Source organism: Diceros bicornis, chromosome 14 (assembly GCF_020826845.1).
Source record: "Diceros bicornis minor isolate mBicDic1 chromosome 14, mDicBic1.mat.cur, whole genome shotgun sequence".
NCBI lineage: Eukaryota > Metazoa > Chordata > Mammalia > Perissodactyla > Rhinocerotidae > Diceros > Diceros bicornis.
The window spans coordinates 64,321,764-64,338,880 of NC_080753.1; the positions used below are offsets into that span (position 1 = coordinate 64,321,764).

The following is a 17,117-nucleotide window of genomic DNA, read 5'->3' on the forward strand; positions in this document are numbered from 1 at the left end:
ACACATTCTAAAATACTGAAGCTCTGTTATTACCACTTGATATAGAGCAGATTCTTAACTTTTCTTATGCCATGGACTTCTTCAGCAATCTGATGACATCTATGGATATTCTCAGAATAAAGTTTTTAAAAGTATAAAGCAAAGCACTTAGGATTACAAAGGAAACTGACTACAGTCATCTGTCACTATCCGTGAAAGATTGGTTCCAGGACTCCAGCGGATACCAAAATCCGAGGATGCTCTAGTCCCGTATATAAAATGGCAAAGTATTTGCATATAACCTATGCACATCCTCTTGTATAGTTTTCTAGATTACTTACAGTACCTAATACAATGTGAATGCTATGTAAATAGTTGTTATACTGTACTGTTTAGGGAATAATGACAAGAAAAAAATCTGTACATGTTCAGTACAGACACAACCATTGTAAGCCTTTCGATCTGCAGTTAGCTCAATCCTTGGATGTGGAACCCACAGAGGCAGATGGCTGACTGTATATTTATGTGTTATTATTACAATATTTAAAAGCCAGGTTTGTGATATAATAATGTGACACAACTCATTATAGAACAAGACCTGGAATGGGTCTAGTAACCACTGCGACTTCAAAGCAGTGATGGGCACAAATGATACTTAAAGATCCCTGCAGCAACTATGCTGCAGTATAAAAATGTCTATCATCTCCGTTGATGAAAAAGTCACATGTAGTGCTATTACTACTGAGGATCATTGCTTATATTCAAAATTGAAGGACATTTTAAATTTCAGATAGAAGTTAGTGAAAATGAGGATGTATATTTTTCTTATCCAAATCCATGTGCCCCCTTGAATTCTATTCATGGACCCTGTGGACCCTTGGTTAAGTATTCCAGTGTAATTAATTTCATTAGGTCAGCCTACTTGTTATTTCTGCTCATTTATAAAGAATCTCTGTGAGTATCACTCTAGAAAAATTTGATAGTTACTTCTGGTGCCATTTTCTTATATAAAAATCATGACAGGTTTTTCTGTTTATATCACCAGCTGATATACCTCTGTAAAACGGACAGGCAAAAGATGTCTGATGTGGCTGATATATGATATTTGGCATCATAAAGTATTTTTAAATTGAGATTTTCTATAAAACCACGAAACTTAGTTTAATTGTTATCTTTGTTTCGAGTTGTAGCCTATCTTAATTGAGAAAGCAAGAACAGTTTTGAGGAATGGGGCCAGAGATTCTTGGAGGATACAGAAGCTGGCAAAGAATTGTGATCAAGGAGGTATCATTCTTGAAGTGAGGGAAGAAACCCACCAATTCAGAAATGAAGATTCTCAAACTGAAAGAATGTCCTTAGGACCGCTGATCTTCCTTTTGGTATCAGTAAATGGGAAGAGCTAGCAGGTTGGTAAGGTATTACAGTATGCCTGACCTTCCAGAACAGAACTGTGGCTTTTAAAGAAAGCAAAAACTTTAGAAAACTCTTAAGAGTAGAGCACTCTATATTTTTTCTACTCTGATTAGTAAAAGTTTCAATTTGCCTTTGTGGGTAAAAAGTAAACTTGTGAAAAAAATCAATGTGTCATTTATCCATTCAACAGATATTTCCATGTTTTACTGTGTACTTAGCAATAGAGACGAGGGATGGAAAACCCTGGCGCCTCACAGTGTGGGAGGTGGACAGACAGACAAAAGCAGTGTGGTATGGCAATGACTCATCAGAGTCGTTAGGGAGCACAGGGCATTTGGAGATTGTTGTCTTGTCCTATATGATGAAAGTTCTGATTCTCTATGGGAGTCCTTAGTCTACTTCGAGTATTTCAAAAAACTTAATGGAAGCTACATATTAGTTTATCTTGAGCATACAAAGGCTAACAAAGATGTCACATGTGTTTAGTCTGGCTAGAATTCATCACTCTGGTGGGGTGATAACCTTATGATCGTTTGGTGTTCCAAGTTATAATTATAAATGTTTTTGAACAAAAATATAATTGCAGTAAAATGAGGAAAAAATCATATAAAATTGGGTTTATGAATGTGAGGAATAAAAGATTCTGAGCTGGGCCTTGGCTGGGCTGGGGTTATGAGAGCTGAGACTGGGGGTGTAGTACACAGTGAGAAGGCCCAGTGAAATGATGCCCTTTGTTCCTCTGTTCTAGAACCACTGTTGTCTCCCCAGCGCCTGCTAAACAAGCTATAGACTGGCATATAAGGCCTACTCCAGAATGGCCTGTACTGATATTTACAAAATTAGTTCCTTCTGTTTCCTTTACTTTTCTCCATCTAAACCTGAGACTCCTTATTTCCCAAACATGGCCAGTTCATTTGTCTCTCTTTTTGCTCGTGCTGACCCATCCATTAGAATGCCTCACATCCCCTCATCTCTACTTCCTCATGTTGGCCATTTCCTCCCCGAGCCTATCTTTGGTCTATCCTTGTCATCTCTCCCTCCTGTAAGTTTCTGTCCCTCACCTAACCATACACACATACTTTGTAACCATCTCAATCATGCCTTTCTTAATCCCTTTTACATCCAGTTTGTAGCCTCTTCACACCCATACCCATAAGGCAGGAGAGCAGGACAGGGGTCTCCTTTGTATTTCCTATAATCAGGACATGGACACATCACCCTGCTGCTCATAGTAGGTGGTCCTTAAACAGGGATCCCTCCTCCTTAGATCCCCTCGAGGAAGCCCTTCTTGCCCACTGAGCTGCAGTTCTTCTAGATCCACACCTGCCTTACTCTTATTGCAGGTGTGTTAAAACAGATTTGCGTCAGTAAATGTGAGCTCTGCTGGGCTTCTGCTAACTGGGAAAGACTGGTTTACGATGAAAAGTAGTGTTTTATTGTTACTCTCATTGATTAATAACTTTCACTTGCAGATTCAAAGTCATGAGGAGCAGTCAACAGTGCCACTGCTTGTGTGGTCTTAGTCATTTCCAGCTCACTTCTGTCTCTGTGCAGTCCCACGCCAGAGGAAGTTTTCTTCTGGTCTCTGGTTGTCTTTTCCCACATACAGTTCTTTTGCAGCAACAATCTTCTCTTTTTCTGAGGTGACATTTGTATTCAGAAAACTTTGGCTCATTCATTGAGATTTTAAAAATTGAACTTGCTTCATATATAGAAGTTCACTTCATTATTAATTGTATAATAAGGTCATTAAGAAATTACGTGCCCAAACTTCAGACTTAATGCCATCTTATTTATTTAAGTAATATTTCTTGAGCACTTTCTATGTGACAGGCACGCTTCTAAGTGGTAGGAAGTATGAGAAAAAAAATAAAAACAAAGATCCCGGCTGGCTAAACAAATGAAGACATGAGCACTTAGAGTCCAGTGTGCCAAATACTCTGAAGAGAAGCACGGAGGGAGGGGATGGAGTGAAGGGAACTATTTGTTCTAGATGGCAAGGTCACGGAGGGCCTCTTGGGGAAAGAAATGAAGGAGTGGGCCATGCAGGTATTTGGGGGCAGGATGTTCTGAGCAGAGGGAAGAGCAAACACCCGGGCCATGAGGTAGGGCTCGCTGGGAGCACTGGGGGACCAGTGGAGCTGGCATGGAGCCAGGAGGAGAGTGTGGCTGGAGAGGCCAAGTCATATGGGACTTGGAGGCCACGTCATTGACCCATCAGGGCCTGGAGAGGCAACAACATGTTTTACAAATAATTTTGCCTATCTTTAAATTACTCCATATATTTTTCTTTTTATTTCAGGTGAAAAGCCTGAAAGAAGTTAGGCTTTATTCATCAGTTTATCATGAAATTCTCTTCTGCTATGTTTGAAATTTTTTTCCTTACTAAAATTGTTATTCAGATACTTTTTTCCAATTTATTTATACTTTAGAAGATAATAGTTCTATTAAGATATATAGGATAATTAAGTATATGTTTCATTTAATTTGTTATAAATAAATACAACTTTTCTTCAAATGGCTTTTCATTTTTAAACTTCAGGTGCATTTTGACCTGTGTGCCATTTTAGGGAATTTAATAGTCAGCAGAAATAGTCAAGGTCTCTGCCCCTATGAAGCCTACAGTCTAGTGTGTGTGTGTGTGTGTGTGTGTGTGTGTGTGTGTGTGTGTGTGTGTGTGTGAGAGAGAAGAGAAGAGAGAGTAGGAGTATTGCTTTTTTCATTCACTTCAGCTTTTGCTTTTAGTATGTTTTAGAATTTTAAAAATGAGCACTCTTTTGTCAGTATTTTGAGGTAAGAGTACAGTATGTAAAGAGAAAGTACGAGGGAGAATCTGTGGGGCAGTTCTGATGAACTGCTTGCACTGCGCACCCTCTGGTGATTGAGAGCCATCTGCCTCACTCTAGATTCCAAAATTTAGATTCTAAGCTAAGGTTTGATGCAGACTTGTTCCCTGAGAGTTCTCATTATGAGAAAGAGAACTAGTCCTCGGGAGTCAGCATGAGAAATTTAGGATCAAGGTAAGAATTAGTTTGAATACTAGAAAACTCCATGAGTGGGGCAGTGAACCTCACCTGGAAAGTTTCAGAGTGGTTTCTAATCAGCAGTCTCTCAAGGAATATTCAAGATCTCAAGTTCAAGGGCTGGAATTTCTGACCTCAAGTATTCCATTTTGGAGACCATTTTTGATAGGTAAAAATGGCAACACTCCAGTTACCATCACTTGGCAACCACTCTGCTAATCAGAGACAGTTCATGTTCTCTTGTAATAATCTAATATAAATAACATTTTAATTGTTATTGTCATCAATATATTTTTCTTATTCTACTTGGTTAGAATGTCCTCCTTCATCTATGCTCAATTTTCATGTGGTTATAAAAAGGAACATTTATTAATAATGACTTTGAACAGGCGAAAGGGCTTTAAGGATGGCGGAATTATCATTATTATTTGTTTTGTTTGATGTGAGGCCTAGCACAGTGAGCCCAGGCCTGCCGTGCTAATAGTCTGATATAATTAAAACGCTTCTAGAACTTACGCTCCAATCTGTAGGCTGTGAAAAGTTGCAATGCAAATCTTCAGTCCCTTTACCTGAGTTCCCCACAGCCCTTTAGGAAATCTATCTGTTTATATCTTTGAATGTTGATAAGAGCAATTTGTTTTATATTTGAACTTAAATTTTACTAGTTTCCTTTGACTTTAAATCTTTCTCTGCTTCTTCAAGGCTTTACTACTTTCCTCTGAGACTGCCCTGACAGTGCCTTAAGATAAATATATCTCACTACAAGGTCTCTGGATGTTTCAGTAACATTGCTCCTACACTCACTTCATTAATTATGATCTAATTTTTCTTTACTCAAAATTCTACATCTTTATAGTATAACTGTTAAACTTTTGTCATAATTGTTATGCTAAAGTTTTGAAGTTTATGTAGAGTTGTATCTGTCTTGCTCTTTGAAATTTTACCTATTTCAGTACTATTACATTTTCAACCTTCTTTTATCATTCTGCTAACCCGTTTTCTACTAGTTCTTGTATTTTTATTTTGATATTTTGATATTTGACATTTAAATTCCTCATTAGTTTACATACTGACTTCATTCATTCAACAAATACTGGGCCAAACAATGTTTTGGGCTCAGGGGAGACTGAACAAGCTAAAATCCCTGCCCTCAGGGAACTTACTTTCTTATTTTTTATTTTTATGGAGGAGATAGATAATAAATAAGTAAACAGATAAAATAAATATTAAAATGAAGAAGAAATGAAGCAGTGGGAAGGCATGGATAAAAAGAGAGGATGACAAGCACTGGAGTTTTTTGGATGGAGAGGAAGGCAAAGAAGGCCTGTCTGAGGGGTGACATTTGAATAGAGATGGGGAGGAAGGGAGATCGCGAAGAAGGAAGAGAACATGTACACAGAGCGGATACAAGTGTAAAGGCTCGAGGCAGGAGCTGGCACCAATCCGAGGACAGCAGAATGGCCAGGGAGGCAGATCATTAGTGAGAGAATACAGTGGTAGGTGATGAGAGGGAGAAGTTTCTGGGGGCCAGGTGGGAGAAGGGCTGTAGTTGAACGAGAGAGAGGCTATTGCAGTAGTTTCTGTGAAAGGTGATGGCAGCTTACGTAAATAAGGGTGCCGGAGATGGAAGTGGTGATAATTGCTCAGATTTCTGTGAACTGTGAAGGACAGGAGGAGCTATGATTCCTAAGTTTTTGTTTTGAGCAGTTGGTGAATAGGTGTCATTTATGCAGAGGGAGGGGCCAAGGGAAGAGTAGTTTTGGTGACAACATCAAGAATTCTGTTTTGGGCCAGCTCAATGTGAGATGATATCAGGCATGCCAAGTAGGCAGGAAGAAATGTGAGGCTACTGCTCAGGGCAAGGCTGGTTCAAGGCCCTGGACACAGTGAGACACCTGGAAGTGAGTGGGGAGGAGAAAAGCTCCAACACTGAGCCCCAGGGTTGGAGTAGAGATTGCAGGACAAGATGGCACAAGAGCCTGCAAAGTTGCTGCCAGTGAAGTGGAAAGAGAACTAGAAGAATGTGGGGTTCTGGAAGCCAAGTGAAGAAAATGTTTCTAGAAGGGGAAGGTAGGGTGATATTTTGTAGGCTTGAGTTTTTTTAATTAGTTATTTTTCTGTTTTTATTAGGTGAAATAAGTTCCTACTGTTAACTGAGTCTCCATGCCTCTGAAAAATGTAGCTCTGTTTGTGATTGGAAACACATTCTATAATTCATCCTGCAGTATTGAGAAAATATGGAAAAAATAATGATAAAAATTTTAAAAGTTACTCAATCTTGGCTCTGAAATGTAACTATGGTTTAGTTCAGGAGTCAGAAAGGTTTTTCTATAAAAGACCAGATAGTAAATATTTTTATTTTTGTGGAAAATCCATTCTGTGTCACAGCTACTCAACTCTGCTGTTACAGCGCGAAAGCAATCATAGAGAACACCTAAATGAATGAATGTGCTTGTGTTCCTATAAAACTTTATTATGACAACAGGCTTGAGGCCAGATTTGGCCTAGGGGCTGTATGTAACTTTGCAGACCCCTGATGTTTTGGTGTATTTCAGAATCACCCTTGTAACCATTAGGAATTTATCAAGCTACAAAGTGCTATTTGCTCTCTCTTTTCTTGTTATAAAAGGAAGTCACATAATTTGTTACTCTATATTATAAAACACTTTGTGAACAATTAGATTTTATCAGCCAGTCCTATTCCCCAGCATTTCGAGAATCAGACATGCTTAATTTTTGATGGAGTTATCTAAAACTCTGCACACATGCAACCATCCTCTTCCTGTCCCCATCCCCCTGCCTCATTTACTTTCTTCAGCCTGAGTGCTTTTAATTGTTTTCCATGATTTATGTCCTCTGAATAAGGACCTATTAATTATCTAAATTGGATTCCCTAGCATAAGTAAAAGCTTTTAAGTTGTATAAAGTCTTCTTACCCTATGTTCCAATGATTGAGGCACTTATATGAGGAGTTTTGGTTCACCATGAATGTAACATATGATTGTATAATGTGTGCAACATATGTAGCATTCACCATGAGTATAACATGTGGCTCCACCACTTACTACAGCCTCTCTGCTCCACTTTAGTGCTTCCCTGTTCTTAGGATTAAATTACATACATACAAAATGCTCTGAATAATGTCTGCCCCATATTGAGTACTCAAAAAGTACTAGCAATTCTTTTTATGTGGCTGTTTAGATAGTATGTATATAAATTAAAAAATAACCAAAGAAAGAAAAAAGACAACATTCTCTTTGCTCCTCAAACTTGACTAATCCCTTCAAAAAGAGTGAAAATAATATTAGATTTGATTTTTAACTATTTAACATTTAAATATTTAATATTTACATAAATATTTAATATTTAAGATATTGAAAGATAACTAGTGTTAGAAAGGATCTTAAAGATCATCTTGTTCAGAGTTTCTTCATCTGTGATTCATGAATTCCTAGAAACTATAGGCAGCATTCTGTGTGTGTGTGTGTGTGTGTGTGTGTGCGCGCACACTCACGCATATGTGCATTTCTGTCAGTGTGTCTGAGGCTTTCATGAGATCCTCATAGTCTGTATCCCCGAAATGTCTGAGCCCTGCTTTCATGGCGAGCACCATTCCAGGAGCGGAGACCTGTTTGCAGTCCCAGCTCTGCTGCTCCTGACTTCTGTGTAACTTTTATCAAGTCAGTCCCTCTGAACCTTGGGACCTGGTTTCCATTTCTCCTAAAATTGTTGTAAAGCTCCAACAAAGGCACTTTTGAGTTGTAAAGTGTCCTATAAATGTATAGTTGTGCGTTGTACTGTGAGAAAACTACCGCCAGGGAGAGTGGTTGAATGGTCTGCTTAGGGGATACCACCAGGTGGTCCCAGAGCGCTGACACACCCATCTCCTGAAGCCTGCTCAGTGCACTGTCTCCTCAACGTGGGGCCGCAGCTTTTCCTGAGAACACAGTGGCCCAGTACCAAGACTATTCAATGGGGAAGGAATAGCCTTTTCAACAAATGGTGCTGGACAACTGGACATCCATGTGCAAACAATTAATACATACCTCTAACCCACACCATATATAAAAATTAACTAAAACTGGACTGTAGACCTAAATGTAAGAAATAAAACTCTTAGAATAAAATGTAGAAAAATAAGTCTTAATGTTCTTGGGTTAAGCAGAACATTGTAAGATATGACACCAAAAGCACAAGCAACAAAAGAAAAATTAGATGAACTGGGCTTACTTGCTTCATAGGACACCATTAAGAAAGTGAAAAGTGTTTGCACACCTTAACCTTACACAATACTGTATGTCAATTATAGCTCAGAAAAGCTAGGGGAAAAAAAGAAAGTGAGAAGACAACCCTTACAATGGATGAAAATTACAAGTCATATATCTGATAAGAGATTTTTATCCCAAATATATAAAGAACTTTTACAACTCAATAGTGAAGAGACAAATAACCCAACTTAAAAATAGCCAAAGGATCTGAATAGACATCTTTCCAAATAAGATATACAGATGGCCATAAGCACATGAAAAGATAGTCAGCATCATTAGTCGTCAGGGAAATGCAAATCAAAACCACAATGAGAAATTTGTATGAAACCACAAGCCTGGAGCCAACGCAATCTTGAGAAAGAAGAACAAAGCTGATTTCAAACTATATTAAAAGTTGTAGTAATCAAAACAGTACAGTATTGTCATAAAAACAGACACATAGGGTCCGGCCCCGTGGCTTAGCGACTAAGTGCGCGCGCTCCGCTACTGGTGACCTGGGTTCGATCCCGGGCGCGCACCAACGCACTGCTTGTCCGGCCATGCTGAGGCTGCGTCCCACATACAGCAACTCGAAGGATGTGCAAAGGATGTGCAACTATGACGTACAACTATCTACTGGGGCTTGGGGGGGGTGGAAAGGAGGAGGATTGGCAATAGATGTTAGCTCAGAGCCGGTTTTCCTCAGCAAAAAGAGGAGGATTAGCGTGGATGTTAGCTCAGGGCTGATCTTCTTCACACACACACACACACAAAAACAGACACATAGATTAATGGAACAGAATAGAGAGTCCAGAAGTAAACCTGCACATAAGTGCTCAATTAAATTACAACAAAGGAACCAAGAATATACAATGGGGAAAGGATGGTCTCTTCAATAAATGGTGTTGGGAAAAGTGGACAACGATGAGCAAAAGAATGAAACTGAACCCCTATCTTATACCATACACAAAAATTAACTCAGATTGGGTTAAAGACTTGAAGGTAAGACCTGAAACCATTAAATTCCTAAAGGAAAACATAGGCAGTAAGCTCTTTGACATCAGTCTTTGTGATGATTCTTTGGATTTGATGCCAAAAGCGAAGGCAGCAAAAACAGAAATAAATAAGACCACCTTAAACTAAAAATCTTCTGCAGAGCAAAGGAAACCATCAACAAAATGAAAAGGCAACTTACAGAATGGGAGAAAATATTTGCAAATTGTATATGTGATTAGGGGTTTATATTCAAAATATATAAAGAACTCATATAACACAATAGCAAAAAAACAATTCGATTAAAAAATGGGCAGACGATCTGAATAGACGGTTTCCCGAAGAGGAAGAGGAAATACAGATGGACAACAGGTACGTGAAAAGGTGCTCAACATGACTCATCATCAGGGATATGCAAAGCAGAGCCACAGTGAATTATCACCTCATATCTGTTAGAATGGCTGTTGTCAAAAAGACAAGAGAGAACAAATGTTAATGAGGATGTAGAGCAAAGGGAATCTTTGTGCACTATTGGCGGGAATGTAAACTGGTGCAGCCACACTGGAAAACAGTATGAAAGTTCCTCAAAAAATAAAAAATAGAACTACCATGTGATCCAGCAATTCCGCTTCCGGATATTTATCCAATGAAAATGAAAACACTAACTCAAGAAGATATATGGATCTCCGTGTTCATTGCAGCATTATTTACAATAGCCAAAACATGGAAGCAACCTAAGTGTCCATCTATGGATGAATGGATAAAGAAAATGTGGTATATGTATGTATAATATTACATATATACACACATATATGAAAATATATATATATATTTTGTATGTATAATATATACACACACATATGAAAATGTGGTGTATATATATATATATATATATACACACACACACACACACACGCACAATGGAATAATATTCAGTGAGAAAAGAAGGAAATCCTGCCGTTTGTGACAACATAGCTAGACCTTGAAGGCATTATAGTGAGTGAAATAAGTCAGAGAAAGACAAAAACCGTATGATCTCACTTATATGTGGAATCTGAAAAAAAATGAACTAGTAGATACCGAGAACAGATTAGTGGTTACCAGAAGCGGGGCATGGGGGGTAGGTGAAATGAATGAAGGGGGTCAAAAGGTACAAACTTCCAGTTATAAAATAAATGTCATGGGGATGTAATGTACGGCGTGGTGACTGTAGTTAATACTGTTTTGCATATTTGAAAGTTGCTAAGAGAATACATCTTAAAAGTTCTCATCATAAGAAAAAAAATTTTGTACCTGTGTGTGGTAATGGATGTTAACTAGACTTGTGGTGATCATTTTGCAATATATACATATATCGAATCTTTTTTTACACCTGAAACTAATAAAATGTTGTAAGTCAGTTATATCTCAATGAAAAAACAAACCATGCCCACTAGGATGTCTGTTATCAAGAAGACAAATCACAAGTGTTGGGTAGGGTTTGGAGAAATTGGAACCCTCATTGACTGCTGATGAGAATGTGAAATGGTACAGCCACTTAGGAGAACAGCCTGGCAGTTCCTCAAAATGTTAAATATAGTGTTACCAAGTGACTCTACTACTAGGTATATATCCAAGAGAAATGAAAATATGATAGCCAGAAGAAGCCAGTCACAAAAGGCCACATATTATATGAGTCCATTTATATGAAATGTCTGGAATAGTTAAATGCATAGAGACAGAAAGTAGATTAATGGCTATAGAGGTGGGGATCGTGGGATGGGAAGTGATTGCTAATGGGTACAGAGTTTTGGGAGGATGAAAACGTTCTGGAATTACAAGCGTATCTTGTTTTATTGTGCTTCGTTTATTGCGCTTCGCAGATAGTGCGTTTTATAGAAATGGAAGGTTTGGGGCAATCCTGTGTTGAGCAAGTCTATTGGCACCATTTTTTCAAGAGCTTTTGCTCGCTTTGTGTCTCTGTCACAATTTGATAATTCCCGCAATATTTCAAACTTTTTCATCATTATTATATTTGTTATGGTGATCTGCGATCAGTGATGTTACTGTTGTAATTGTTTTGGGGCGCTATGAACCGCACACATATGAGATAGCAAACTTAATTGATAAATGTTGTGTGTGTTCTGACTGCTCCATCTACTGGTCATTCCACCATCTCTGCCCCTCTCCAGAAGATCTAGCTAGGATAATTAATGAAGATGACTACGCTAAACAACAGATTTTCAATGTAGATGAAACAGCTTTATATTGGAAGAAGATGCCATCTAGGACTTCCATAGCTAGAGAGGAGAAGTCAGTGCCTGGCTTCAAAGCTTCAAAGGACAGGCTGACTCATATTAGAGGCTAATGCAGCTGGTGACTTTAAGTTGAAGCCAGTGCTCGTTCTGAAAATCCTAGGGCCCTTAAGAATTATGCTAAATCTACTCTGCCTATATGCTCTATAAATGGAACAACAAAGCCTAGATGACAGCATATCTGTTTACAATATGGTTTACTGAATATTTTAAGTCCACTGTTAAGACCTACTGCTCAGAAAAAAAGATTCCCTTCAAAATATTACTGCTCATTGACAATGCACCCTGTCACCCAAGAGCTCTGATGAAGATGTGCAATGAGATTAATGTTGTTTTCATGGCTGCTAACACAACATCCATTCTGCAGTCCATGAATCAAAGAGTAATTTCGACTTCTGAATCTTATTATTTAAGAAATACATTTCATAAGGCTATAGCTGCCATAGATAGTGATTCCTCTGATGGATCTGGGCAAAGTAAATTAAAACCTTTTGGAAAGAGTTCACCATTCTAGATGCCATTATAAACATTTATAATTTATGGGAAGAAGTCAAAATATCAATATTTACAGGAGTTTGGAGGAAGTTGATACCAACTCTCATGGATGACTTTGAGGGGTTCAAGACTTCAGTGGAGGATGTAACTGCAGATGTGGAGGAAATAGTGAGACAACTAGAGTTAGAAGTGGAGCCTGAAGATGTGACTGAATTGCTGCAATTTCATGGTAAAACTTTTAACAGATGAGAAGTTGCTTCTTATGGATGAGCAAAGAAAGTGGTTTCTTAAGATGGAATCTACTCTTGGCAAAGATGCTATGAAGATTATTGAAATGACAAGAAAGGATTTAGAATATTCCACAAACTTAGTTGATAAAGCAGCAGCAGGGTTTGAGAGGATTGACTCCAATTTTGAAAGAAGTTCTGTGGGTAAATGCTCTCAAACAACATTGCATGCTACAAAGAAATTGTTCGTGAAAGGAAGAGTCAATCAATGTGACAGACTTCATTTGTCTTATTCTAAGAAATTATCACAGCCACCCCACCCTTCAGCAACCACCACCCCATCAGTCAACAGCCATCAACATCGAGGCCAGACCTTCCTCCAGCAAAAAGATTATGACTTGCTGAAGGCTCAGATGATGATTAGCATTTTTTAGCAATAAAGTATTTTTTAATTAGGTATGTACATTGTTTTTTAGACATAATGCTATCGTACACTTAATAGACTGCAGTAGAGTGTAAACATAACTTTTCTATGCAGTGGGAAACAAAAAAATTTGTGATTTGCTTTATTGTGATATTTGCTTTATTGCCATGGTCTGGAACTGAATGTGCAGTATCTCCAAGGTGTGCCTGTAGATGGTAGTGATGATTGCATAATGCTGTGAATAACATGAAAAACCATGGAATAGTAAACTTTAAAAGGGTGAATTTTATGGTATGTAAATTTTATCTCAATAAACTGCTAGTTAAAAAGAATAAAGTAGCCCCAAATTTTGCTTTCTTGGCTTTGAAAGATTGTGGGTGAAACATCGTTTTTTTCTGTTTTATCTCATGGCTGCCATTGACCTTTACTGACAGGCCTAGATGACCTGAGTTTAGTGGTCTGAGTCAGGTCCCTGGTGAGCAGTCACCTAAGTTACCTAAACACTCTGTGCGTGGACAAGGCTGCAGCTTCTGCTCAGGGGACACTGCGGCCTGGGCAGTAATGAAGCCCAGTAACCTCACTCAGTCCAGAAAGAGGTTTTTCCAAGTGAAGACTGAGGTTGTTCACCAGGCGGTAGGGAAGCATGTTTGTGTTTTGCCCAAATGTGTTTGGCCTGTGAATAAACCGGTGACAACGATTTTCCGCCTTAATTTTAGGAGATTTGAATATTAGGTTAATTTGTTTATTGTGTTTACAAATAATTTAAGAAAAAAGCATTTCAGTAACATTTACTTTTAAAGAATACATTAAAGAACTGCAAAATATTTTTATTTTTATTTATTTATTTTTTTGAGGAAGATTGGCCCTGTGCTAACATCTGTTTCTGATCTTCCTCTTTTTCTTTTGTTTTTTTCTCCCCAAAGCCCCAGCACATAGTTGTGTATCATAGTTGTAGAATTGTAGCTCTTCTGTGTGGGATACCGCCTCAGCATGGCTTTATGAGCAGTGAGTAGGTCCGCGCCCTGGATCCAAACCGGCGAACTCCAGGACGCTGAAGCGGAATGCGAGAACTTAACTGCTACGCCACCGGGCCAGCCCCTTGAGTTATTTTTTAACACTCTCTTCTTAGCAGTCATTCAACTCAATATGCATTAGCACCTTGCTGTATTCAGTGTGTCTCATAACTAAAAGATTATATATAATGTAATATACTAAAAAGTCATTCTTGTAGCTTGATTAGAAATAGAAAATAAAATATTTCTTTTTAAAATCAACTGTGTTCTAAAGCACATGTTCTCAAACTTCTCTGTGTGTAAAAATCAACTGGGACGCATTAAAATTGTGGATTTCTTAGGCTTGGTTCAGTCTGAAATTTTTTAGGAACGCCCCAGATTCTTCTGAGGAGCAGAGGTTTGCAAACACTGCCCCTAGGGATTTCAGCCTAGAATTAGGAGGTGATATGTGTGGTTAAAGTGTTCTTCGTTACCAAGATAATTGATATGTATTTCTTATGATATTTTCCAGCCATTTGATGTTAGAAATAGATGATATGCATACTCTTATTCTGCTATTAGAAAATATTTTCTCACAAACATAACATTTCAAAGTGTGTGACATTGTAAAAAGTCTTTGTTACCCCTGTCAGCATCTGTGTTGCTGTTACCTATTAATGTAGCACTGTCTTCACTTGCCGTTTCCAGATTTCTTTTGACCTGGCTGAATATACTGCAGATGTTGATGGAGTTGGCACTTTACGGCTTCTGGATGCAGTTAAGACCTGTGGCCTTATCAACTCTGTGAAGTTCTACCAAGCCTCGACAAGTGAACTTTATGGGAAAGTGCAAGAAATACCCCAGAAGGAGACCACTCCTTTTTATCCTCGGTCACCGTATGGTGAGAATGCACGAGCGCAGCCTTGCACATATGCTGCTTTCTCTGTGGGCATGGGGTGTGTGTGTGTTTCTGCTGTAATTCTGTTGTGTCTCACGGCTAAAGTCATTTGGGTGTGAGATTAACATTAAGGTAGACTAAAGTGACTAGACTTGTTGAGAAGCATACCTTTATACATTGCTAACTACAAGTATTTGCTGCCATTGCCTCCAGGGTGAAATTACCACCTCACTTCACCATCCGTGTTTATTCAACCCTTCCATACAGATCACTTTAAAAGGAAAATTAGACCCAACACGATTCTTTTTACTGAGCTGTTGTGAGATTGTGCTGAAGTGATAAAGTTTTGTGTTTTTTATTTTTCTGAGGGAAGTCTCCCTGAGCTCAAACCCTTAAAAAAACAAACAAAAAACGTCTATTGTATCTAATGTATTTGTACAAAGAGTATTCACAAAGGACTTCAGTGATAAAATTTGAAAGCAGCTAGAATATTAAGATCCTATATTTTCCACTTTCTAATTCCTTAACAGTAAGAAAAAGGGAATAAGACCTAAGAAAGGTCAGCTTGATATATTGCACACACTATATTTGAATCAAATAGATTGTGAAAGAAAGAACTGTTTGCATTACAAAAGTAAGAAATTCTTAAATATTTCTTTCTACACACGATTAACTCGCAAAGGAACCTTTATTTTGTGTTTGGCTTTTAATTCATGTTTTTTTCTATCTTGATACATTACCAATTATAACTTTTGCAAGTTGTTACTTGTTTAAGATGAGTGAAAATCACTGTCTTTTATAATTAAAGACCTTGTTTTTTGTAATTCTCACTGTCTTTTATTTGCTTTTAAAAAATTATTCCAACAGGGGCAGCAAAACTCTATGCCTATTGGATAGTGGTGAACTTCCGTGAGGCATATAATCTCTTTGCAGTGAATGGCATTCTCTTCAATCATGAGAGTCCTAGAAGAGGTTAGTAAATATATTAATGGAAAAGAGAATTTCAGACTTTAATAACAATAAAAAAGTTGTATGTCTATTGTGCATGTATACTATATAGACTGAAAAAAATTTCACATGTATTGTTAACTATTGTGAATGTCAAGAAGTGGTAAATGAGGAAATGTAAGTTCAGCCTTACTTATTAACTTTGTTGTGTTTTTTATTCAACGTGAAAAAACTGAACAGTGTTCCAATTTTACCATTTTCATTGGTAGGTCTTATCAAGCATATTTTCAGCCTAAGTGTTAGGAAGTTTCTATATGAATGGAAAGGAATAAGGTTTATAATAGTAAACAAGCAACTGTATTGTAAACTAATACTTGTTTCCGGAAGTCACTCTTATTCACATAGACTCAACTTGTGTAATCTTTACATTTTTTATTTTGAATCAGTTGGATATTCAATATTCTTTCTTTACATTCCATTTAAACAGACATCCAGAAATTACTATGCTGCTAGCGTATATTTTAAAATAAATTTGAGATCAGTTCTTATATTTAGAATTATTATCAGTTTTTTTCAGAAAACCATATTTCTTTGCATTGGCTTGTTGCTTTTTCGTAGCTGTTGTTGACATTGTTAGCAACATGCTAATTCTCCTATTCCAAATATTAGGTTTTAATAAGAAAATGTGTTCTCCTAGCATTATTTCTGATTTATTGAAGCATGAGAAATCTTTACAAAACATGTGCACTCTTTACAAAGTAGAAATTATCTATATAATCTAATTCTAAGTTTTATTAAATTTCACTATTATTTAGCCTTTGAGCTTGAGAATAAGTGAGAAGTCCAATGTTATAAGTTGTTTCATCCCCAACAATTAGTAATACTTATAACTTTTTCAATAAGTTTTATGTGACTATATAGCCACATAATTAAACCAACAAGTCATGAGGAAAGATTAAAGTGACAGATTTGTAAAGGTGTCTTTAGTGTCAATACATTTTTATTTTATAATTGCATAAGTTAAAAATTCCCACGATGGGCTGTTAAAGCACAAGAACCCAGCCTGTCGCCTCTGTTGCCCAAAAGGAACACAAGTTAACAAGCAGCCAGAAACATTTCTGTAATTAATTTTGTGGCTCTGAGTGTCCTTAGTAGAGGGAAAAGGAAAAGGAAGATCTTAGCTG

At 37.5% G+C, this 17,117-nt stretch overlaps 1 protein-coding gene across 2 annotated transcripts in view; it reads left to right on the forward strand.

Moving 5' to 3' along the window:
• GMDS (GDP-mannose 4,6-dehydratase) overlaps window positions 1–17,117 on the forward strand; it is a 628,451-nt gene that overhangs the window by 270,392 nt on the left and 340,942 nt on the right. For both annotated transcript variants that reach the window (XM_058555392.1, XM_058555393.1), the window contains exons 5-6: window positions 14,796–14,988; window positions 15,853–15,957. In XM_058555392.1, the coding sequence (XP_058411375.1) occupies window positions 14,796–14,988; window positions 15,853–15,957 (298 nt within the window). The remainder of the gene's footprint in view (window positions 1–14,795; window positions 14,989–15,852; window positions 15,958–17,117) is intronic.